Here is a 26,353-nt window from a genome sequence, read left to right as displayed (position 1 = left end):
CATTCCATAGACACATGTACTGTGATTATTGATCATACACGGAGAGAAACACCTGTACCCTCGTTTATGCTGGTCACAAAATAATTGCCATAATATAGTCCATTATACATTTACTTAATCCCACAGATTAAGGCACTGGATGGATGAGAAATTCTACAACATTCAAATCACTCAAAAGTTATGTCTTAAGATTTATATCAGATTTCAGAGTGGAATTATATAAATTATATTTTTTTAAATATAAACAACATAAGAAACAGGTATGATCAGCCTCAACCTCATGAACAAGCTGCTAAACTCTTGGCAACCCATGCCACTAACCTGTCTCATAGGATTCGATGAACAAGCAGGTTGAAAGGGAATCCTCAACAAAATCAACCTCAAACTAATTCAGCATAAAAATCATAGAGTTGGATGGATAGAAAAAACAAATTGCACACTCTGCCACACTCCAGAGTCAAATCCTCCAATTAAGAGGCAAGCAGTTTCAATCTTGAAGGCCAAAATTTGAATTCCAGTGAGGGTGTAATGTCCAACGACTACAGACCTGACGCAGAGTTCATAGGTGGTACACGGATAGGGTTAAATGTTGATTTTTCAAGATTTTCTAAACTGATAATTACTTCCAATGATTACTTCATTATTAGTCTTGTATCACATTTATCATTAAGCAATTAGACACTGAAAATCTCAACTATAAAACAATAATGACAGTAGGATCAAGAAGAAACAGCCAAAACACAAGAGACAAAAAAATTTATCCTGGGAAAACCCAGCAACCTTTTCTTAGATAAACTTGTCCAATTCAACAAGAAATACAATCTGAGTTTAATAGAACAGCCTGGAAATTTCTAGGTCTATACCAGCTCTTCATCCATGAACAATAGTTTCCAAAGACAGATACAAGGTTGCCTTCCAGGGTTTCCTTCCAACTAGGCCTCCTTTAATCAGAAACTGTCTTCCAATCTGCCTCAAAACAAACACGGATTCAACCTCGTTCTCCTCAGATTTGTCCTTCATGCCTCAGTTTCGTCCTTCTTATTCTGCCTCAGATTCGTCCTTCTGGTGTGCCTCAGATAATGATCCGAATTGGTGCAAATGTAGGAATTTACAGGGTAAGTTCCTCAAATAGAACACCAAAGGACACTAATTTCATTTTTGACTTGATGGGCTCTAATTTCATTTTTAATTCCAAAAACTTTATTGAGTTGTTTCATTGCTTCATCAGGGGTATCAAGTTCTGCGATATGGAATCTAAGGTCTGGAGAAATAGACATCCCTATCAACCCACGTGTTTGATCTTGCCTATTTTCCCATTTGGCTGCCTTATCTTCATCTTTAGATTCTTGCCCTGAGACTATTCTATAAAGACCTTTACTTCTAAGTTAATCCACAATGTAGGATAACCATTGGAAGTAGTTGGTGCTGTCAAGAATAACTTGGCATGGACTTTTCATTTTAACAAAAACTGAAGCTGTAGATGTTGATTGCACTAATCGGGAAATAATCGCGAGTATATCGTTTAATGGCGGTTATTTCAACTAAAAGATAAAATTGCGTGTAGTAATCGGATAAAAAAAAAATTGCCCGATTTTTTCGAAAAAATCATGGGAAAAAACCAAAAAAATAAATAAATAAATTTTTATTTTTTTTGAGGAGGTGACCCAAGCTACCCCTGTCACAAGTAGAGGACGTGGTCTACCTCCTGTAGCTCCTAGTTCTTCAGCTTCTAGAGCACAGCAGACTCCATAGTCTACTGCAGCCTGCCAACTCCACCGACATCTACATCTAGAGGGGCAAAGGAAATCAATAGTATTAGACTTTAGTTATTTGGTTCATTTCATTGTATATGACATGACTCATGATATGAGATACATTATTATATTTTTTGTTGATATTGAGGTTGAGTTGGGACTCAGGAGTCAGGACTTACTATTCAGGACATGATTCACTGTTATGTGTGATTTTAGCACTAGAAATGATATTAAGCATCTTATATATTAGTTCTTTTATCATATTTATGTGTCAATGTATTTATTTTATGTTGTATATGGTTTAGATATTAAAAATTTGAAAAAAAAATGAATGTACCAAATGATTTTTTCCCGATTATTACCGCTTTTTTCCCGATTATTACCGCTTTTTTCCCGATTATTACGATTTTTTCCGATATTATCCCGATAACAATTGGTGCAACATTGGTTGAAACTAAGTGTTCCAATGGAAAGATCTTAAAAAATTAGGCCAATTCAAAAAAAAGGCTTTCGGATAAAGAAGTTATGGCTTTTTGAAGAAAAATTGTTGAAGATGCTAACGAAGAACGTGAATGTGCGGAAATGAATGATAATGTTATATTTTAAAAAAAATCCCCCCTCTTTCCAAACTTAATCTAATTAGCTCACTTTTAAAAAAATATGTGACCCACTTTTATAAATAAGTGACAATGAACCGTCGAACCACTTCATGTCTAGAACATATCGTGACCATCAGATTGTAAGTTATAAAAGTACATAGTAAAGAAACACACTTTACCTAACTCTACACTAGACCAAGTTATACTTAACTATTTCTTTTGTCGGAATATCCTAACAGCAAATGGATGAGGATGAATGGATTATGTATAGTAGATTAGAGTGCCCCAATGGGCACATCCCTTGGGCTGGGCTGACTTAAGCAGTGAGAGCCGACCTTACATTTTGGAGGCAAAATTCAAATTTTCCTTCTTTTGAAGCCGACTTGAAGTATACATTAAAGACCGAGGTTCATTCAAATGTTTGCTGACAGACTAAAATTAAGGGTCAACAGCTTACCGCTGTCTGCCATTCTCATTTATATAAAAAAATTCATTCAGATTTTCCTACATATATTATTAATACATCGTTAAGAATATTTATATTTCATTAGTACTACATATTGTATTTTATTATGTATATTTTTTTAATTATATTTTTTAATTTTAATTTTTCAATTTTTTAAATTTGTAATTTCATTTCATTTTCATGTTATTTATATGGCGCTCGACCATAGGGCGAGGACCCTTTAGGGGGCTCGACTGATAAGGACCCTTTAGGGTGCTCGACCATAAGTTCCGTCAGGGGCTCGACTGATAAGGAGAGGGAGAGGAGAGGAGAGGGAGAGGGAGAGTTGTTTTCATATTTATCATATGCATTTATGTATTAAATTTTTTTAATATATATTTTCTAAATTTTTTAAGTTTATAGTTTGTCAAATTTAATAGCGAAATTTATCACTAAACTTTTTTGTTAAATTTTTGTCCAACTTCAAGGTATTCGAACTCAAACCAGGTGACACTGACTCCAACCATTTCTAACATTACAACTTCATTATTTAATAACATTTTGTTTGCAATCCATGTCACTCCAACCACACCTTGCATTCATTTTCAGATTCAGAACTGTTCAAACTTTAATCAAATTTTGTTTGTAGTGTGCACATTTAGTGGTTTCATTTGGTTTTGTGTTTATCTGAAAGTAACCTGGTTAGCTTCTCTCTCGAGTCTAGTAGCTGGAATTTAAAATTCTAATTAAGAAAATATGAGGTAAATAATTTAACCCCCCAACAACAATAGCAAGTTCCCAACATTGCCACATCCAATAAAATTAACTCATAAGATTAGTCATATTAAACAAGCAGAGAACGGGCATTTAATATAGTTGTGAAACGGGTGGATTGCTACCCATTTCTTTGAGCCACATTTAGAAGAAAGGAACAGGAAACTGTATGAGCACCCACAAATGACCAAATTAGGTCAATGGGGCTTGGGAGAGGAGTATTATTGTCAAACAAAATCTCAACATAGCAGTATGCCACTGTAGTAAGACAAATTGCAACACCACATAGACAATTACAATCCAAAGACAGTCCAGAATAGTTGATAGAAATTCTTAATTAGGTACACCTAGGTTTTAGTGCCAAGGGGCTTTCCCTGGGGCATATAACCTGGAAAAGAAAAGGTTATAAAGAAGGTCTTGATCACTACATATGAAGCCTAGCATTTAAAAGGTTCTACTTCCTATAACTTTCTCAAACCAGGACTATAACATGCTTACTTGTAATCATATATTCTGGCATTAATTACTTTTTTCAGAGTTTTGTCTGTATACTGTATATTTTCTTTACAAGAGATAATTCACAAGCAAGTTATAAAAGAAGGCAATTGTAAACATAATCCTATTTCCTTAAGAAGTTTTGGCAGATAAGACATTCTTAAATATTTTGTCTGAATAAAACACTGACCATTTTTTATATCATTTGAGTTCCAATCACCAATCTTCTTACTGGTTTATGCAGAAGATTTTTTAGCTGCATTCTATGGTGATTCACTATGATTTCACAAATTCTGCAAATGACAATGTCCTCAAGTGCAAAACAAATAACACATCTTACAATTCCATTGCAGAAATAGACCAATTTTGAATGCAATGGCAATTCGTAATGATGATGCTGACTCCAAAAGGAAATGGAAAAACAAAATAACACATTTCAAAAACATCTGGGCTCCAAAAACTCAGAAATTTATATATTTCCTGAAAAGAAAATGCAAGAAACCACTTTCCAAAGTCTTGCAGGAAAGCATCCATGCAATAATATTAAATCTAAGAATGAATGATAAAATTGAATAGTATAGTAACTATCAATATTTCAGGTCAGGTTTCTAAAATTAGTGCTTTATTAATACACAGTGCACACTACTTATATGAAATTTGCATGCAAACATAGTCTACAAAACTAAACATGAGGATCAGGGCAAAATAAAAAGCCAAATATCTGAAGGCATTTACCTGTAAGGAATGTGTTGGTGACTGATAGGATCTCTGTACTTTTTAGCAAGTCCGAAATCAATTACATAGACCTTCAATGAGTAAAACAAAACAACTTTTAATGGAACCCTTAAAAAGGTTTCCAAACTAAAATAGCATCAGAAGTACGACTTTGAAAACTTCTTGGAGGTCAGGAAATAAACCTGGTTTGCTCTTCTACCAAGACCCATGAGAAAATTATCAGGTTTGACGTCTCTATGAAGGAAGCATCTTGAATGCACAAATTCAATCCTGTTTATCTGTAACACATAAGTGACACTATAATATGATCAATGGCCTCAAAATACAGAACTTGCATGATAATGTCATAGAACATATTGCGACTTATTTGTTCTTGCCAATCGTACCATCTGATCTGCAAGCATGAGAACAGTCTTAAGAGAAAGCTTCCGACTACAGAAATTAAAGAGATCCTCAAGGCTCGGTCCCAACAAGTCCATGACAAGGACATTATAGTCACCTTCCACACCAAACCATCTTACATTTGCAATACCAGCTGCAAACACACAAAGGGAAAGTCAACAGACCCATAAACTAAATATTGCTTGAAATTTTAAATTTGATCCCAAAGTATTTCCTCAAAGCAAGAATAGATTGATGCGAACAGAAAGAGTGGTATTTCCTTACTTCCTCCTTGAAGGAGCCTGTACAACTTGGCCTCATATACAAGTTGTGGATGCTTTGTCTTCACATTTTCCTGATTGCATTGATTTATAGTCAGATACATTGGGCTTTGAGAACATCTCAACCAGAGCAGTAACTCTGTTAACTATTACTCCATTCTAAGAACAGATAAGATGTTTAAGGCATCTGGTATCAGAATCATTACCATTACATGCAACTAACTTAGCCACGCCGAGTTATGAATCACAACATAACAGACACTAATATCAGCTTTGGGATAGCTATGACCTAAGTCACATGACACGAGGACACGAGACACGGAGGACACGTAAATACGAGTATTCAATACGAAACGCAGCGATTTGGAAACAGGACACGGGGGACACGTTTTATATATATTTAATAATATATATATATATATATATATATACCGAAATATAGTTTTTTATCCATATTAAATTGCAGGTTGCAGCTTATCTAATCAAATTAAAATATAATTACTTCTCAAAGTTCATAGTTCACTTTAAAAAAATAAATAGAATCAAAATTTACTATTTAAAAATTAGAATGTGATATGCTTGGTCTTGATTCTTGAATATTCAATGTTCATTGTTCATGTACAACTTACAAGCACATAAGAAACTACTAAGTACTTACTACTAACTATAAATTTAGAACTTAGATATTAAAACCATAAAATGCAGATTTTCCATTAAGTCATCAAAATCAAAATGTATCACTGTTCAGTGTTTACAACAATGTTGCATTAATCGTTATTGGGATAATATCAGCGCGAGGAAAAAATCGGAAAAAATCGTAATTATCGGGAAATAATCAGAAATAATCGGGAAAAAATCGTTTGGTACAAAAATATTCATTTTTTTCATTTTTTTTTCAATTTTTTTAATATCTAAACCATCTACAACATAAAATAAATACATTGACACATAAATATGATAAAAGAACTAATATATAAGATGTTTAATATCATTTCTAGTGCCAAAATCACACATAACATTGAATCATGTCCTGAATAGTAAGTCCTAACTCTTGAGTCCCAACTCAACCTCAAAATATCAACAAAAAATATAATAATGTATCTCATAATGTCATAATGTCATATACAATAAAATGAAGAAAATAACTAAAGTCTAATCCTATTGATTTCCTCTGCTCCTCTTGCGAGAAAATGCCACAGCTTTCCCTTTCCCTCTAGATGTAGATGCTGGTGTTGGTGGAGTTGGCAGTGGAGTTTGCTATGCTCTAGAAGCTGAAGAACTAGAAGTAGGAGCTATAGGAGGTAGACCACGTCCTCTACTAGTGGCAGGGGTAGCTCGGGCAGGTGGTGTCACCTGGAAACATTACAATCTCCCAATCCTGAAATCCTGAAAAAATGATAAGTCTGCTGCATTTTGAATGAAATCTAAAATTCTACTTTCTCCATATGAAATCCAATGAGGCCGGAACCACTCTAAAACATCCTGAGTCATTTCATGGTAATGTTAAAAATTTAAGTAAAAGGATGAAAATGAAGATTAAAGAGAATGTCACTTTTACTTTAAGAATTTAACATTACCATGAATAGCATATCAATATTAGGGCCTAGACTTGATCATTAAGCTGCCCCACTCAAAAATTATTTGTTTCTTTCAAAAAAAAATCAGCTTATGTAGGCAACGTTTTCTGTCAACGGAATACGCGTTTTCTAGATGCAGGACACGAAGAAAACCGGCGAATATGTTTTACATTTTACAGGACACGATGAAAAACGTTTTCAACACGTTTTAGGGCCGTTTTTGTGTCCGACACGTAAAATACGAGACACGGGACCTTGGAGGACGTGTCCTGTGACTTAGGCTATGACACAGTTTCTTAATTGAAAACATCCATATTGATTTAATGGGAAATCATTTTCAAACATCCCTCAATGAAGACATCCAATGCAAGACAAAGATGATTGGAAAATTACAACAATTAAAATGTGCATACAAGGTAATAATGCTAAAATTCTTGAGGTAAAGGTAACCAAACATCAAAAGCAGCATGTCAAATACATGCATCAATACAAATCCCATGCGAGATGATATGTCCCAAAGGTTTTTACTTTGTTCAACTCCACAAATGAGATATTTAAGTATTTGAACTCTCAAAACTAGGTGGAGAACACAAAGGAACCGAATCCAGGTATTTGAAATGAAATTTCCTGCATGGAACAGACTCTGCAAGCAGAAAACTTCTGCATGCGATGAACCAATTTGGAATATTAAATTTTAATTATTTCAGTTGCCAACTATGTCTAGATACTTCCTAAAGATGAATTTGCTTTTGGATTGATCTCCAAGCTAAATTACTGTGTTCCACATCCTATATGTGTACATAACCACTAGAGTTTGAGATGCTGCTAGGGTTTGACATGTTATTGTTGAGCATATGACTTGATGCGCTTTGACAATGATCAAAGCAGTGGTTCTATTGTACAGTGATCAAGTGTTGGGCAGTGTGTTTAGCATAATCAATCTTTTTTCTTTATCTTCAATTTTTAGGGTCATTGGGTGTTGCAAAGCGGAGAGTGAAGTCTCCCTCAGGTTGGAACCTGAAAATACTTTAGGGTGGCAAGGTGGTGCTAGGGCAAGTTGGAGCTTGCAAGGTGTTGGAGAATCCTTCCAATAGAAGTTGGTAAAAGTAGGGTGTTGGTGCATCTTTTCAATTGGAGCTAATAAATCAGGGGGTTGGAGCCTTCTTCCCATTGTTGCTAGAGAATCTTGAAAGTTGAAGCTTCCGGTTGATGTAATCTTTAAGACTCATATTGAAAGCGTTTAGTGGTTTTTCTCCCATAAGGGTTTCCATCTAAAAATCTCTTGTGTATTGCCTATGATGTTATGCATTGTCAAATGATGTTGTTAATTGTTTGATGTTTACATGATATGATTAAATTGTCAAAAATGCCCAATACTGATTCACCCTGCCTCTCAATATTGTTGAATATTCCAACAATTGGTATCAAAGCAGGTTCCTTCAGTTGCAGCCTAACAGCTGGAAGGCAGATCTCAGGAGATCAGAGATGGGAAAGTCAAGGAAGCACACATCCAATGTTATGCTCTTAACCTGCAAAAGATACCCAAATACAGAATATGCGAAGAAAGATACCCAGAACATAGAATAGTGAGAGACAACAGCAAATATTTTATTATTCAGAAAGCAATGTTCACCGGCCTCTTCGAGGGAGCAACCTCCAATAGAGCAGAGCTCGATACAAAAATAAGACACGATGCTCCTCGCAGGGAGTCTCTATCCTTTATATATGACTCATACATGCAATACCATGGATCAATACCATGGGTTTTATTAATACCATCTATCTAATACCATGGCCCATTTGTAACTAACTGTGGTCCCATCATTAATTGCGGGTTAACCACTTACAATTATTAATATGGGCTTTATTGACTCTTTACTATGACTCGATCCCATTACATAAATAAGGGGGTTAGGGTGTGACCCTAACATGCCCTCCCCCTTAAGAATAGCCTTGTCCTCAAGGCTGAAGCTGCGGAAACTGCTGAAGAATAGTGGTTGGTTCCCAAGTTGCATCCTCCGGAGAGGTGTCTTTCCAATTGACGAGAACTTCCCTAATCATGCGGCCACGCAGATGCCTTTCTCGTGTGTCTAGGACCTGTTCAGGTTGGAGCCAGCTTGACCCTTCCTCGTCCAATTCAGGTAGACTGGTTTGAATTCTGCAATTGTTCCAATCACTTTTTTGAGGCATGAGACATGGAAAACTGGATGGATTTTTGCAGTAGGCGGCAAAGCCAGCTTGTAGGCTACTTCTCCAATGCGCTAAAATACTTGATATGGTCCGTAGAATTTTGGAGATGGTTTCTGACAACCCTTGTCTTTGAGTGATGTTTGCTTATATGGTTGCAGCCTCAAAAAGACCTGATCCCCTTCTTGAAATTGGCGCTCTGAGCGATGCTGGTCTACCTGTTGCTTCATGCGATTTTGAGCTTAATGAAGATTCGCTCTAAGATGGCGAGCATGGTTGCGCGGTTTTGTAGGAGTTGATCCACTGCTTGTACCTTTGAGCCCCCCTTGATATAAGAAGTAGGGGAAGGAGGGAGTTGACCATATACTGCTTCATAGGGAGTCATTTGGTGGTGGCATGATAGTTGGTGTTATACCACCATTCAGCCAGAGGTAACCATTGTACCCAAAGATGTAGCTTTTCTGAAGTGAAACACCTAAGGTAGGTTTCCAGACATTTGTTGACGGCTTCCGTTTGTGGATGATAAGAAGTACTGAGTTTTAGTTGGGTGCCTTGTAGCCTGAAGAGTTCTTGCCAAAAATCACTGGTGAAGATCGGGTCGCAATCGGACACAATAGAAGTGGGCATGCCATGCAATTTGAAGATCTAATCCATGAAAGATTGAGCGACCAAAGTCGGTGTAAACGGGTGGGGTAGGGCGCAGAAATGAGCATACTTCGAAAGTCTGTCCACAACCACCATGATGACTGACTTGTTTCCTGACTTTGGAAGACCTGTAATGAAATCCATAGAAACCTCCGTCCATATTGCTGCCGGGATGGGCAACGGTTGTAATGTGCCTGGTGCTTTGACAGTCTCCCCTTTGTGGCGTTGACAGACATCGCATTCTGCTACAAAAGTGAGGATGTCCTTTTTCATGCCTATCCAAAAAAATGATCTTCTGGTGCGAGCATACGTCTTCTGAAATCCCGAATGTCCTGCAATGGGGGATGAGTGCAATTCTGCCAAAATGCGACTTTTGAGGGTGGATGTTGGTGATATTACGACTCTGTCCCTGTAGCGAAGAATCGCATCCTGCCACGAGTAGCCCTTGGTAGAATTTGGATCCGCCAGCAATTGAGAAATGAGTTGGGAGAGCCCGGGATGTGAAAACCATTCCCTGCGAGCTTCTTCAATCCATTCTAGAATGGGAAGGGAAATTGCTAGCAGGGTACTTCCCTCCTCAAATTGGCGAGATAATGCATCTGCTACATTATTTTCTTGCCCTTTCTTGTAAATGATCTCATAATCATATCCCAGCATTTTGGCAAGCCATTTATTTTGTTGTGGGGAGGATAGGCGTTGCTCCAAAAAATATTTAAGACTGTGATGGTCTGTGCGGATTTGGAAACGTCGCCCCAATAAGTAAGGTCGCCAAGTCTCTACTGCATGTAAAATGGCCATCATTTCCTTCTCATAGGTAGATTGGCCCAGATTCTTCCCACTTAGTTGTTGGCTTGTGAAGGCCAAAGGTCGCTCTTCCTGCATTAAGACCGCCCCAATACCCGTACCCGAAGCATCACATTCAATGACAAAAGATTTGGTGAAGTCAGGTAATGCTAAGACTGAAGTGGAACACATGGCATTTTTGAGAGCTGTAAATGCCTGTTGTGCGTCCTCATTCCAGAAGAATGAATTTTTCTTCATGAGTTGAGTGAGGGGCTTCGCTATGCGACCATAATTGCGGACAAATTTGCGATAATAGCCTGTGAGACCCAAAAATCCTGTCAGGCTCTTCAAGGTCTTAGGTTGAGGCCAATCCTGCATTGCCTGGATCTTTTTGGGGTCCACCTTAACACCTTCCCGCCCCACAATGTGGCCCAAATACTCAACTTCTTCCATGCCAAACGAACACTTGGACATCTTGACAAATAATTTATGCTTGCGGAGCAGTTGCAAGAGTAGATCTACATGCTGAAGATGTGCGGCCCAAGTGCAACTATAGATGAGGATGTCATCGAAGAAGACAAGGACAAATTTCCTAAGATATGGTTTGAGAAGGTGGTTCATAAGGCTCTGAAAAGTAAATGGGGCATTACAAAGACCGAATGGCATGACCAGGAACTCATAATGGCCTTCATGAGTTCGGAAAGCAGTCTTTGGAATGTCGACTTCCTTCATGCGAATTTGGTGGTAGCCTGAGCGAAGATCCAGCTTAGTGAAGAATTGAGCACCATTGAGTTCATCCAACAAATCGTCAACCACCAGGATGGGAAATTTATCTTTGACTGTCAACTTATTAAGGACCCTGAAGTCTGGACACATCCTCCACTCCCCATCTTTCTTGAGCACCATGACCACCGGTGATGAATAAGGACTAATGCCGGGACGAATGACACCTGCTTCCAAAAGTTCCTTGATTATTTTTTCTATTTCATTCTTTTGGGTGAACGGATATCTGTATGGGCGCACATTTGGGGGTTGGGCCCCTGGAACCAAGGTGATGCTATGATCATGTTCCCCTCTCGAGGGTGGAAGCTCATGAAGCTTGTCAAAGACCGGCAGATGGTTATTTAAAATCTGTTGCATCTCAGGATGAATCGGCAGAGACTTGGTTTCGACTGCCTGGATGGCATTAAATTGGGCTATAACTCCATGATGGCCCTTTTTTAGCAATTTTTCCATCCTATGCGAGCTGATGATAGAGGGAGCTCCCGCTTGGAGTCCACGAAGGGTATGTGTGGATTTATTTTGCTTAAAACTCATATATAACTCCTGGAAATCCATTGTGATTGGCCCAAGAGTGCGAAGCCATTCAGCACCGAGGACAATGTCGCACCCTCCCATGTGTATGGCAAACATGTGGGTCTTCAACTGATAATCCCCCATTTGAAGTTTGACATTTTCACAACGGCCTTCACATTTCATTGTGCCCCCATCCGCAATTTGGACTTGGAAGTTAGAAACTGCTCGTACAAAACAATGCACTGCTTCCGCGACTTTTTGATGGATGAAATTATGTGTACTTCCACTATCAATCAAGACTACTACTGGGCGATGTTTAATAAAACCTCTGATTTTGAGAGTTTGAGGTGAAGAAATCCCTGCCAAAGCATGCAGCGAAATAACTGGTTCGCCAGGGACATTGTCCTTTTGGTTGTCCTCTTCTACCACCTCCTGTTCCTCTAGTGGTGGATCTTCCTCTGATGAGCTGTAATCAGTGGCATCAATTTGCAAAAATTTGGGCTCCTTGCATTTATGACCTGGGGAGTATTTTTCATCACAGTAGTAACATAATCCTTGATTTCTTCTTTCGGCCATTTCTGCAGGTGACACCTTTTGAACCTCAAGTGTTTGAGTCGTGTTGTGAGCCTGTGGGGGCCGACCATTAGCGGTGAAATTTGGGCGACTGTACTGGGCTGCTAACGCACGTTCCACGTTACAAGCTACCTTACAAGCCTCCGTCCATGTGGGAGGGTGGTGCAGTAAGACGTGGGCCTTTATGAATTCTTTAAGACCGCTGATAAAACATTCCGTGTAGAACACATCTGAGAGACCCCTAGTGCGGAAGGCTAAGGCTTCAAAGGCTGTAATATATTCATCCACTGTGCCAGTCTGTCGGAGCTTAGTAAAACGACCCAAAAAAGAAGATTCATGGTCAAAGCGTTCTGTAAGAGCTTTTTTGGAGGTCCAAGTCATAAAAGGTCCATTGCAACGTTGATGCCATTCCCACCATTGCCACCTTTCATTGTCCAAGTACATGCTCCCCACCATAAGCTGAGTCTCATTATCTAAGATGTTATTCAGATTGAAATACTGCTCCATTTGTGCTATCCATGTTGCCAGGTGAGAACCATCAAATTTATGCATATCCAACTTGGGAGCTCACAGACGGGATTGTTGGTGGGGGCCCCCGAGGTGAAGAGAGTGGCTAGACTCACCCTCACTGTGTCCATTGCCAATATACGCCTCCTCATGGGCTTGCTCCTTGCCCGTCAGGATTATGCTAGTTAGTCGGTCAAGCTGAATTTGGGGGGATTGCAAGGATTCTTCAAGTTTGTCCATCCTCTCATTGGCCATAGCTTGAGCTCTAGTTTCTACCATGCACCGACCTGATGTTCTTGACAATTGGGACCGCCCAAAAAAAAATTCACTAAGAATTGAATGGTACCACCGTGCTCAGCTCGTCGTCCTGATTCTGATGGGCTAGATCACCAATAAGCGCCCCGGGAGATCTCAGATTTTTTTTTTCCCTGAAAACTCCTAATGGAGTTTTACTCCTTCCTTAGGAATACTGCAGTAGCCGAATCCTCAAAATGTCAATGCTACCAAAAGTCCTGCGAAAATCATGCCCCGGTATAGGAACCCCACACAACTACTCAAATCAGGTGGATCTGAGAGATCTCAATGGCGGATCGGATAGCTCTGAGCGGCGGAACAGATTGTTGCTGCGGATATGATGGATCTAATAGATCGGAATGGCTGGTCTGCTAACTCGGAACTGCGGGACTGATGCCTGCTGCTGCTGCACCCCTTTGCGTGAGCGGATCTGGCAGAGATGATACGTGATCCCCAGATAGAAAAGGGAACTATGGTCTCGAGGTGTGTCAGGTGCTACAGATCGCAATATACATAAGGGTCTGACAGTAGTACTCGGCCCAATGTTTCAGGGCTCTAACTAAGGAGGATCAACCATAACCTTAGTCGTACAACCCGACTACCCTATCGTACGGGGGAGTAATCTCTCCAAGTGCTGTTCTCGGGGATCACTAAATTGCTCGCTTAAGGATGAAGGTAAAAGAGGCAAGTGAAGTTCCATTCAACGAAGGCATAAGTTCCAAGCCCCCTTGGAGAAAGATTGAAGAGAACCTTGAAAGCAAAGTACTTCAAAGGCCAAATCAAAGTGAAAGACAGAGGAAGATTGAAAGTGTTGTTGCTCCAAAGGACAAGGATCAACAAAGGACTGAACCTCCTCCAAGAAAGAATGTCTTCAGAAGTTCATTAAAGCAAGACATCTCATCCAGGTACACTCATATTTTCTAGGTATTGTTTTTCATGTCCTAACTTTGGGTATAAGGCTAGGGACTGCAAAGTTTATGACATGGATGACTATCAAGAAAATTATCAAAACCCTAGAAGCAAGTTTGCAAGATGAGACAGATATCCAAATGCCTTCGTTAGAAAAAGTATACATCAATTGTTCTGTCATTCAGGTTCTGCATTGAAAGTTACAAATGCCACAATTATGAACACATAGCTCATGATTGCACATACATGATGAAGTCTTCCCTGAGGGAAAATATTGATATCAAGTACAAGAAGGTTTGGAGGAAAAAGCAAAAGCGAGAAGATCAAGTGAATGAAGAAATCTCAGAGGTCTTGCTCTCAAGATTTGTAAAGTAGCAAGGCTATGATAAATCTACAAGTACAAAGGAAGATGTCAAGGTTCATAACATAGTTTTAAAAACCGTTCCGGTCCAACCGGTTACCGGCCTAACCGGCCGGTTGGGAGGCTCACCGGTCAGAACCGGTGAAAAAAACCCGGTTAGAAGCCCCATGTGCCCGGAAAATTGACCTAACCGGTAAAAACCGGCCGGTTTAGGTCAAAACCGACCGGTTTATTGCTAACCGGCCGGTTTTGTCCTAAACCGGCCGGTTTATGGACAGCCCACTGAAACATGACAAAAAACGCAGTTGTTTAGTGGATTAGTGGTTTAGGGGTTATGATTTTCATGACTTTATCAATAGGAATGATACATGTTCTAGATACTTCATCTCTCAAACCTTACTACAATTTTCTAAGTTCTTAAAATATCACTGCAATTCGGGAAAATTGAAATACCATTGTAATTCAGACCTTTGTAATCCACTGAAATCTTCAGACCTTCTTTAGTATCATTATAGTTTCGGACCTCTATTAACCAAGGAAGATTTTGTACCTCTGCAATGTTATTAGGCCTACAATCTTCGGACTTCTATACGAAGTTACTGTGATTCTTGGGTTTCTGTAATACTCCGGACTTTGGATCTTTGTGATTCTTGGGTCTCTGAAATACACCAGACTTTGAACCTCTATGATTCTCGTGTCTCTGAAACACCTCAGACTTTGGACCTCTATGCAGACCTATTTTAATTTAGGGGCAGACTTTTTGTCTGTCATTTGGTTCTCTTCTTTTGTATAAGCTTCTTGCTAGTCTTGTTATACTTGATCTCCAAATGATCAAGCTACAGATTAAATAGTGATATTTCCAGCTACCAAGGATACAAACCATAGCTTTGATACCATGTTGGAAAATGGTTAGGGCAACATATTAAACCTAACATTTTCCTTAGATGAAATTTACTTGTGATATTAATATCTTCTTAGTGGTTTAGAGCCTCATTGCTTATGTATTTTGTCGATGATATGTATTGCACTCGGTGCCATTTTGATATATTCACCTTTACATGGTATATAAATGAGCAATCTTTGCATATTTTGTCTCTATTGGCTTGGAATCATGCTTTTAAATCTTAAAAATAGTTTTTTTCATTAAAAAATAATTATTTAATGTATTTTTCTAAAACCGGTTCGTTTAGACCAAACCAGTCCCGGTTAGACCGGTTCCGGTTGGTAAACCGGTTCATTAGGTGGACCGGTCCGATCACCGGTTCCGGTTTTAAAAACACTGGTTCATAATGATCCTGCAGCAAAGCAGGTTCACATATCATTCTAAACTATCTGGCTTGTAGACTCCCAGTACTATAAATGTTCAAGAGGATATGCACCAATGTTACAAATTTGAAGATCTATCCTTCAAACAATTTGATTTGGAAGGGCAGATTCTCAATAACTGATGACAGTTTGTGGAATGTCTCATGTCAAATTGGTTGGTTACTTCAAACTTCAAAGTGCATTTCATTGGTTTATGATTGAAGATTTCAAGTATGTTTTCAAGCAGGAATATGTGGTGATATATTGCAGCAAATTAGTCAGCATTATGAGCATCAGAGTTGAAGAGCAATGTTTTTGTGGCACTTCAAGATTCAAGAATTGCAGAAAGACTCATTGTAATTGCCATGTAAGTGAATTGGCATGTGGATTCAGCGAGTGGCAAGCCGTGAAAAGCACAGCCTAACAGGGGGAGAGAAACAGTCAAAGGGGGAAGGAAAATTGCAAGAAGACCGAAGGAGAAATTCCGTTAGGGAGAGTTACCCTTTGCCATTGATGTCAAAGGGGGAGAGAAATCGAGAGAGGAAGTCACAGAACCAGTGATTGCAAGGGAAGTATGTGTGTTGCCATCAATGACAAAGGAGGAGATTGTTGAATGGTGATTTCATTGATGCCAACATCAGTGTTTGAATGCTCTTAATATAGGTCAATGGATTACATTGGTTGAAAGCTCCAATGGACAAGAAGCCCTGGAAGGAAGAGAAGGAAGCCCAAAAGTTTAGAAGCCCCTGCAGTGTGGTCATGATGCCCTGCAGTTGATGAGGAAATTGAATGCAAAGATCAATTAATTTGCACACAAGACCATCACCATTTAATTGTGCTAATCATGTCGTTTCTAACAATAGGTGGCACGCCATGTAACTCCTCACGGTTGAGGAGATATGCACTCTCAAAGTTGAAGCCCCAAAGTTTGGTCATGGTGCCACAAAATAGATGATGACTTGGTCCAAAATTTTGGCATAAAAATTGAAGGATTTTCTCGAGTGGACTTTGATAAAATTCATTTGATTTCATTTGATAATCTTTGTATGGATAGGGTTGATTTTTTTGTAAATAAAAATAATATTAATATTAATCTTTGTGACATATATCATTCAGCATGAAGCTAAGCCCATTGTTGGCCTCGGGACAGCATGCACTACATAAATTTGGAGGTTTGTCTATCAAATTATATATAACAAAAAATAAAACAGTGGAGTTACACACATAATTCAAATTTGCGATCAAGTTAAGTATATGGTCTAAGCGTTCAAATAGTGATCTCGTTCTTTTGTTTTAAGTTATAATTTGTTGATGGGATCAAACAACCAATAGCCCAACCTTATTGTGATGTGATTTGACTGATGATAGAGTGATTTTGTGTGATTTAATGTGTAGATCAATACATGTTCGCAGTATGTATGAAGGTGGCCAATGATTCTATCTGAGGCATCAGAGTGACAAATGTTCAAATCTATGTGTGTGGTTCTAATTACAATGGTGTGTTCAGGTGTGATGCATTATGAATGGTCTAATTTCCTTGTACATTTGCATGAACACCAAATTCAAGAATATGCAGCCAAATGTCAATCAAGGCAAGTAATTGTGTGTTGATCAAGGGCGTGAACAATCAAGAAGCGTATTCTCCAAACAATGGCACCAAGGCTGAATCCTTGCAATTTGTTTTGAATGCCCTGCTGCAAGAGTTAACAAGTGATCTCTTCAATCTAATTCTCTTTATGCGATGGTCTAGTTAATTAATGATATGATTGTGTTATAGTTGTTGTTCGACTTACTTCCCTAGGTTTTGATCAATCGTGTCGTAGCTTTCAGCAAGTTTTTATTTTGCTTCATATCTGGATAGTTCATATTCTTTGGAGGTGTGATGGCACAACTATAGATGGCATAAGGTTGTATGCCGTAAACAAGAACATTGCTCTTGTTAATCATTGAAGTCATGTTGGATGATATGAAGACAGGCTAACATAATTGATGCATTTGCTTGTTGCTCTTATTTGCATAATTTGACCTATTGATTGCTTGATGACATGGAAAGAGTATTGCTGTCAAAGATTGTCCAAATAAATTCCAAAGTATCGTGTAGGGCCAAATCACATTCAGGAAGAAGATCTGAAGACCATGTTGGAGTTATCTTGAAAGTACAAGCTGCAGGGACAAATGAAACTTGATAATCAGATCTAATGAAATTACAAGATTGGTACTTCAAACCTGTGTATTGTGCATCATTGAGAATGAGATCAATGGATATTGACTGAGCATAATGATGTGTGTAGTTGTTGCCAAGGATAGAATTGATATTGTCGTTACAATAAAAGCTTCTGTCTTCAAAATGTGTATTTCTTGCATTTAGGTTGTGTTGTTCTTAATGACCTGAGCTAGTTGAGTTGCTTGCTGAGATACAAATGTTAAGCGGCTACGAGTTTGAAACCTAGCATTTGCATATTGAAGAGAGCCTTCATTGATACCACGCCACTGGAGTTGACAGTGACATGTATTGTTGAGTTTTGATGTGTATCGTTGAGTGGTGTTATCAGTTTGAATGTGTTGTATTGTTATGCTAATGGTCAAAGTGTTGGAGTATGGTTGTATTGTTGCCTTAGCGAGTTGATGATCAAACTAGGTATGTCGGTTGTTGCTAGAGTTTAAGATGTTGCTAGGGTTTGACATGTTATTGTTGACCAGATGACTTAATGCACTTGGATAGTGATCAGAGTAGTGGTTGTATTGTACAATGATCAAGTGTTGGGCAGCGTGTTTTGCATAATCAATCTTATTCTTTTATCTTCTATTTACAGGGTGGATGGGTGGTGCAGAGAATGAAGTATCCCTCAAGCTGGAGACTAAAAATACTTTGGAGTGGCAGGGTGGTGTCAGGGCAAGTTGGAGCTTGTAGGGTGTTGGAGCATCCTTTCAGTGGGAGTTAATAAAACCAAGGTGTTGGAGCATCCTTCCGGTTGGAGCTAGTAAAAGCGGGGTGTTGGGGCATCTTTTTAGTTGGAGTTGATAAATCAAGGAGTTAGAGGCTCATTCCAATTGTTGTTGGAGAATCTTGGAAGTTGGAGCTTCCTATTGATGTAATCTTTGAGACTTATATTAAAAGCGTTCGTTGGTTTTTCTCCCAAAAGGGTTTCAACCTAAAAATCTCTTGTGTGCTATCTATGATGTTATGCATTGTTGAATGGTGCTGTTAATTGTTTAATGTTTACATGATATAATTAAAATTGTTAAAAGTTCTCAATACTGATTCACCCCCCCACGCCTCTCAGTATTGGTGAATATTCCAACTTAGAATTCCTTGATTTACCACAATTGTCTCAGCATGCCTCGACAATTCCTTTCTCACAAAAGCTCCTTTGCCAAAGCCAGATGAAAATGCCTCAAAAATCGTGCCAAACAGATGTGAGAAAAGAAGGGATTGGCTAGGGTGGGATCACCACCACCAAAACCAATCAAAAGAAAAAGGGGTCTTAAAACCTTCAAAGCCTCAACCTCACAAGACAAAATTATCCAACCAACCAATGATGAGAATATGATTTCTCTTCTCTCTTATTTATAAATTCCTTTTGGGGTCTCTTCTCCTTATTTAATGTGGGGTTACAGGTTTCCCTCCACTTAGCCCCAATTTTGGCTTCTTTCACAAGTTTTGCCCCAATTACCCCAATTTACCCAACATTGCCCCAAAAGCATTGGATAATGAGTTTCCCCCTTTATCCTTGACTATAGCCTACGGGGTCGGATAAGCTACTTCATCCCCCCTTGGTCAACCAATTAGTAGGGAACATTACATTGAAAATGTGGGACGTTCAACATTGCCTTATCCTAGAGGAGATGCAAATTCTTTGTTTTTTGTTTCTTCAAATACTTTTGCAATGCAACTGCAAAAATTAATCGAAAGTTATGTTACAAACAACAAAACCAAGGACCCATTGTTCCTTTTCTTCTCATATATCTAATTACTAATTACTCTTATATCTATGTTGCAGCAAACACCACCTCAAGTGCCATACACATGCATTTCCATATGGAATAGGAAAAATGTGTGGTACAACCATGAAACACATTTGCAACGATATGAATGCATCCAACTTGTGAGAAACACTTCATTTGATAAAAAACGCTTTCGAGTTGTACTAGTGTCCATATGAGGTAAAAGTTGGGATTTCTTTTATCTTTCCCTTTTATCATTTTACTTAAGCTTTTAACATTACAATCAATTGTTTTAGGATGTTTGATATAGATCGAATAAGATAACTATATTATAATGTCTAACAAATGACCATTGTAGTCGGTTAATGGAACTGTTACGTACAATCACATCTATACCAACATAGATCCATCTTAACTCCAAATCTACCGACAACTGAGAGAGATTGAAGATCTCAAGATGCAAACCTGTTTTTGAGTGCAAAGTTTGAGGAAAGGTTTGCATCTTAGGAGATTTTGATAACTATCAATACTTGACAGTTTCAGAGTTACGATGGACCTATACTAGTTCTTTATAACATCATTTATAATATATAAATCTCGCATCTCTATATATAGAAATATTCTTATTTTCAGTTTTATTAAAACCCTCGCAATACATATGGATACATACAGATGCTCATAGCATTTTTCTTTGACATATTTTATAATTTTTGTAATTTAAATTTTTAATGTGATATGCACGTCCAATATCATACATACATATAAAGTTTAAACATACATCTATATATATAGATGTAGCTATAAATTATAGAACCATCATATCATATATACAATAAACTCTTTTTGTAAGCTATATATATATATATATATATATCACATCTCTATATATAGAAATATTCTTACTGTAATTTTATTAAAACCCTCTTAATACATATAGCTACATACGTATGCGTATAAAAAATTTCTTTGACGTGTTTTATATAATAATAAAAAATTAACATAATATGTATATTATGGTATTTTTCCAAAGAAATTGTTTATAATTTTATCAATAAAAACAAAATTGGAATATAATAAATTAAATTGAACCAACTTATTATTTTTATTATTACTTTTATTACCTTTCACTTTTTATTATTTTTTTAATTGAGCCAACATTATATTTTATTATTGTTGTTTTTAAATCTAATGCTTCACTACAACAACTCTCTTATACTAGGTTGCAGAGCACCTTTCAGCGCAACAAGGTGGGAGCTCTAAAGCAGCTCCTATTTAAAAGCAAGAAGCAAAAAGTAAAAACATAATAAAAGTCCAATCTAAAACCTGAAGAGCCAACTTAAAAAAAGAAGATGAGTTCCACGAGAAAGATGTACAAGATGACTGTATCACAAATCTATGGCACTAGTGGAAGAGGTTGCTCTAGTCTACTAGAACGGTCTCTCTAACATCCAAAGCAAAATGAAGAAAACTCAAAATAGATATCACTCTGAAAAGAAAAATCAGAATTGGAGTTGGAATGAGTGTTGTTACGCTGTTTGGAAGGGGAGTCTTGTCACATGCTTTGGAAGACCTCCTCCATTGATTGGTCTATCTACTAATATAAGGTTTCGTTTGACAATGTCATTGTGGTTTCGAGGAGGTAGAAATAGTGTCCCATGACTTATGAGGGATCCAACCTCATCAAACTTCATATGGAAAAAGTATAATTTCCTATCTCATTTAAAATTCAACAAACTTAATAGTCTTCAAGATTTCAGGATTGGTAGGATCACAGCAATTTCATCGAATTCTATCAAATGAGGGTGTGTTGGTTTGGCATTTAATCAAAGACACCAAGCCCTTTATGTGCCCCGAGGTTAGTTGCATTGATTGTTAAACTCCTCTATCATGGGTTTAGTTGAAAATGATTGTCATAAAAGTGTGATGTCCCAAACAAAAAATAGCCCCAAAAATGTAGCTTTCAGCTAAAAATCTTTACACAAAAAATGTGATATGTTGAGAGATATATAGCTGAAAAAATCTTGCAAAATTATATCCCAACATTTGCCCTGGCCCGTAGATACTCCAAAAGAAAAAAAATTACAAGATCCACTATAATATATGGCTGGAAAATACTGCTAAAATTTTCTACACAAGACTTCAGCCTATGTAATTGCCCATGAAGATCAAAATCTGCACTATTTATCTTATTTCCTTTGGTAGTTTATTCTTCGTGTATAAAAAATTATTGACACATTACTCCATATCTTTCACTAGTATAGTCTGTTGATGTTTGTAGCTCAAACAAGTACTTCTACATAGGCTCAAGTGTCTAGATGTGCATAAGTCACCACACTCTTAACCTTAGCAATTACTTTCGTAACTAAAGTAATTTCTTTTTTAGACAAAAGTGATTTAATCCAAGATTTGAATTTTGAGTCAGGAGAGCTCGGTGCAATGGCTAGGTTTTCTCTGTCCATTCGCTTTCCTTATGCGGCCGGTCTACTCCAGACTTCAGATCCACCTTTTGCGTCATCGCCAGGGCACGATCCCACAGCTTGCAGGTCTGATAAAGGAATTTTTGAAGGGGTTGAATTCTGGTATCAGCCTCCTGTGCGGGGATTGAGACTGACAACCCGAACATTTGGCGGTATCAACCACCAGATCGTGAAGGCAGAGTTTCTGCTCTCCCCAGACTTTTGCGAGGGCACAGAAGGAAGCAATAGACACTACAAACATGAGCTGGGCCTCGATCCTTTCAAGATTTATGGTGGCTCTGGCACAAAAATCATATCTCTGCCCGCTCAGTCACAAGAACAATATCAGTCATATCAGAATGCAAAACCCCAGATCTAGCAGCAGATCTTCCACCTGTAATATTTCATTTCATAGATCCACAGTTAAAGAGCCTGGATCTGGATAATCTCTATCCCCTGACCAAATTCAGTTGCCATAATGGAAAGGCGGCACTAGATCTAGGGAGTCTGCTTCGCTTTTCGCCGGATCAGAATTTTCCTCCATCACAGTGGGTGGGTTCAATGCTTTGGCCATTGCTTATGAAGACAATTATGCCACTGCCATAACCCCAGATCTAGCAGCAGATCTTCCACCTGTAATGTTGCATTTCATAGATCTGCGATTAAAGAGCCTGGATCTGGAAAATGTCTATCCCCTGAGCAAATTCAGTTGCCGAAATGGAGGAGCAGCAGTATATCTGGGGAGTTTCTTCACTTTTCACCGGATCAGAATTTTCCTCCATCATTGTGGGTGGGTTTGATGTTTTGGCCATCACTTATGAAGACAATTATGCCACTGCCATCCCTCTCGCTCGTCACTGCTCCGCACTTATGCCTTGATGCGGCTGAAGATCTAAGTGACTGTAAAGTAAGGGCATCGGATCTGGGATCTACAACAGCATTCCAAATTCTTATCAATCCCCCAGACGAAAAATCTATATTATTTTGGGTTTAGGCCTCAGGTCACAAGCACTTACCAGATCAATACAGGGACTCTGCAAACAAATCTATACATATTCCATTGCATCAATTCTGGGGTCGGTGCCCTGGGGAGGCAAAATGCACTCGACCGTGGGAGTTGCAAGACAGGGATGAAAATATCCCTGATTCACATCGTGCAGTAAAGGCAAGTCGAGAACGTTGTCCAACGGGGAGCAATTCAAAGATGGATCTTGAAGATCCAATGTCAGAACCACACAAAGGAACCCAAATCTCTCTCTCTATCCAGTCACTTGAAGGGAAATCGTATTGTTTGAAGGTCTTGAGTTGGGAAGGTATAAAAACTCTCAAACAAATGACTCAAGAAAGGATGGGTATACCAGCTAGACTACAAACTTTGATTTATGCAGGGAAAGTTTTACAGGAGGAATACAAGCTACAAGATTATAACATTGGATGTGATTCAACCATCTTCCTTAACACAAGACTTCTAGGAGGATGTCCTGGGACAAGCTCAAAAGGCCCAGCTTCATTCAAAGAAGCAGTCAATGTAAGATGGAGCCACAAAAACAACTAGAACAACCTCCCACTATTCCTGTTCCCTACATTGTGGAGCAGATGACCGAAGTGTTAGCTTTGACAATTAATTCACCCGAGGTAAATGAGATTCATGATGATTTCCTTTCTAAAGGAGTGATTTACAAATTTATTGGGTTCTGGCCCAAATCGACAGCACTATATCAATGGATTTTTTCAGCAGTTATTGGGTTCTGGCCCAAAACTGTGATATCCATTTATGCTCTAAAGGTTTCTTCATTTTCAAATTCAACACACAGCAAAAGATAAGGAACATGCTTTGAATGAGGGACCATGGTTTTGGGGTAATGCAGATCTATTCATGATACCATGGTTTCTAGGCTTTGACGCAAATACCATGGTGGTTTCCAAAATGACAGTGTGGGTAAGGTTACATAATTTACCTTTGCATTTTTGGCATCACAAAGTATTATCACGCATTGGGAATGCCCAAGGGAAATTTTTAAAAGTAGATGAAAATCGCATCACAAAGGGCATCTTCACCTTTGCCAGAATCTATGTGGATGTAGACCTTAGTAATGTATTAGGTGATCACATTTTGCTTTACCACAACAATCAGAAGTGGTCCCGGCCCCTCAACTATAAAAGAAAGGCAACAAAGAATACACATTACATTTTCAGCACAAGACACAATGAGGGTGATATCTCATTGATTAAGTGAAGCACTTCAATTCATGTGTCGAATCCAAGGAAGGTTGTTAATTTTAAGCAACAATGGTATGTTCTATGCTTTAGAGCAATTTTAGTACAATTTCCTTATTAGCCCAATATCAATATTCAAATTAGCAATCACATCAACATGTTGATAGTAAAATGCAGACAGAACATAAACATAAACAATAGAAGACAAGCCAAGACAAGAGAACACAAGATGTGGCACCAGCCAAGGACAAATCCCAATGTGGGGAAACCCTTGATCAAATCTTCTTCTAGTCTTCAATAGTTCAGCAAAGAGAGATAGTACAATTTACAAATCTGATAATTTATAACAGCAGCAAAATAGCCCTAACCAAAAATGTCAACGCTGGTCAACGGGGCAAATTTGATCCTCAACAAATCGGTCAACTTCAGTCAACTTCAGCCTCCAAACAGCAAGATAAAACAGTCCTCAAAACAGTCAAATTCAGCCCAGTCAAAGTCTGGTCAAACAACCCACCTACGGTCAACCCTAGCTGCAGTCAACACTAGTCAACAGTCAACATTTAGCCTCGATTTCCGTGCCCAAAAAAGCGGCCTGCCAAAACATAGATAGCCCTCACAAAAACGCAGTCAAAGAAGGTCAACGCATTCTGGTCAAAGTGCCCAGAATTCGGTCTCCTGAAATTTCGCTCCCCTGAAATTTCGGACATCTAGAGAGAGAGAGGCCCAGAAATCCGTACCCAATCACTGAGGGGAGAGAGAAGTGTGAAGATTAGTGTTTCCAAATGAGGCTAAGTCACCTTCTATTTATATGCAACGTTCAAGATGAATAGACATGACTGTTGAGCTTCTGAGCCTACATAAGTTTGTTGGCTGACCTTGACAAATTGACCATAATCAAAATAATTCATAACTTCATTTGTACATGTCAGAATCGGATGATCTTTAGATCAATCCTACACCTCTCAGAGAGAAGAATCCAAGCAAAATATCAACAGTCATAAATAAGATGCCCGTATGGAGTTTGGCCCTCATTGCCAATTTTAACACTCCCTCACAACTAGGGAGAACTCCATCTGCTACTCCATTTGTCAATCTGCACTATCTCTGCCATCAATGCACTACTCTGCTTTGTTGAACTATGAAGAAGAAGAAGTGATCGAGAATGTATCATACCATTCTCTACTGACCCGAAGTCAGTCCCAATCAAAGGAGAGTGTGTCATACCACTCTTACTGACTCGAAGTCAGTTCCAATCAAAAGAGTGTCTCATACCACTCTTACTGACCCAAAGTCAATTCCAATTGATCCCAGATCAATATCGATCATCGTAGCATAGGGAGTACAGTAGTACACGATGCATCCATCGGTGGTACTATGGCCCCTATCCTCATTTCCCTACTCATTGGCCAAATGAGAGGTAGTTCCCATGAGTCCCAGACTGCATGGGTAGGATGTCTCAGCAAGAGAAGGATGAACCACTCATCCTGCCTACATGTCACAAAGGGGTATTACAGGGGAAGGCTGAACCACTCACCCTGCATACAGCAAACCACTAGGGGAAGGTTGAACCAGTCACCCTATGGTTGTTCATCGCTCCAAGAAGTACCCCAAGCCCCCCGAACATGACCCTCATAAGAGGGTCTCTCCACGACTCCAAGTCGTTCTCGAATGGCCAAGAACTTGACCTTCCCCAAGGGCTTTGTTAGAATATCAGCGACCTACTCATCAGTCCCAATGTGATGGAGCCTTATTACTCCTCGCTGTACTATATCCCAAATAAAGTGGTACCTGATATCTATATGCTTGGAGCGATCATGAAACACAAGATTCTCTG

The 26,353-nt window shown here is 38.6% G+C and overlaps 1 protein-coding gene across 1 annotated transcript in view; it reads right to left on the bottom strand.

Moving 5' to 3' along the window:
* Positions 1 to 26,353, bottom strand: part of LOC149185564 (casein kinase 1-like protein 2) — a 67,913-nt gene that overhangs the window by 21,224 nt on the left and 20,336 nt on the right. The window contains exons 3-6 of the mRNA XM_089410728.1: positions 5,469 to 5,538; positions 5,189 to 5,337; positions 4,985 to 5,080; positions 4,803 to 4,873 (exon numbers count right to left, since the gene is read on the bottom strand). Of these exons, the coding sequence (XP_089266854.1) occupies positions 4,803 to 4,873; positions 4,985 to 5,080; positions 5,189 to 5,337; positions 5,469 to 5,538 (386 nt within the window). The remainder of the gene's footprint in view (positions 1 to 4,802; positions 4,874 to 4,984; positions 5,081 to 5,188; positions 5,338 to 5,468; positions 5,539 to 26,353) is intronic.

The sequence above is a fragment of the Pinus tabuliformis genome, chromosome 3_1 (genome assembly GCF_031772625.1).
Source record: "Pinus tabuliformis cultivar Carrire ecotype Pingquan chromosome 3_1, CPIR1, whole genome shotgun sequence".
NCBI classification, from domain to species: domain Eukaryota; kingdom Viridiplantae; phylum Streptophyta; class Pinopsida; order Pinales; family Pinaceae; genus Pinus; species Pinus tabuliformis.
This window is presented reverse-complemented; position numbering and strand designations above follow the sequence as displayed.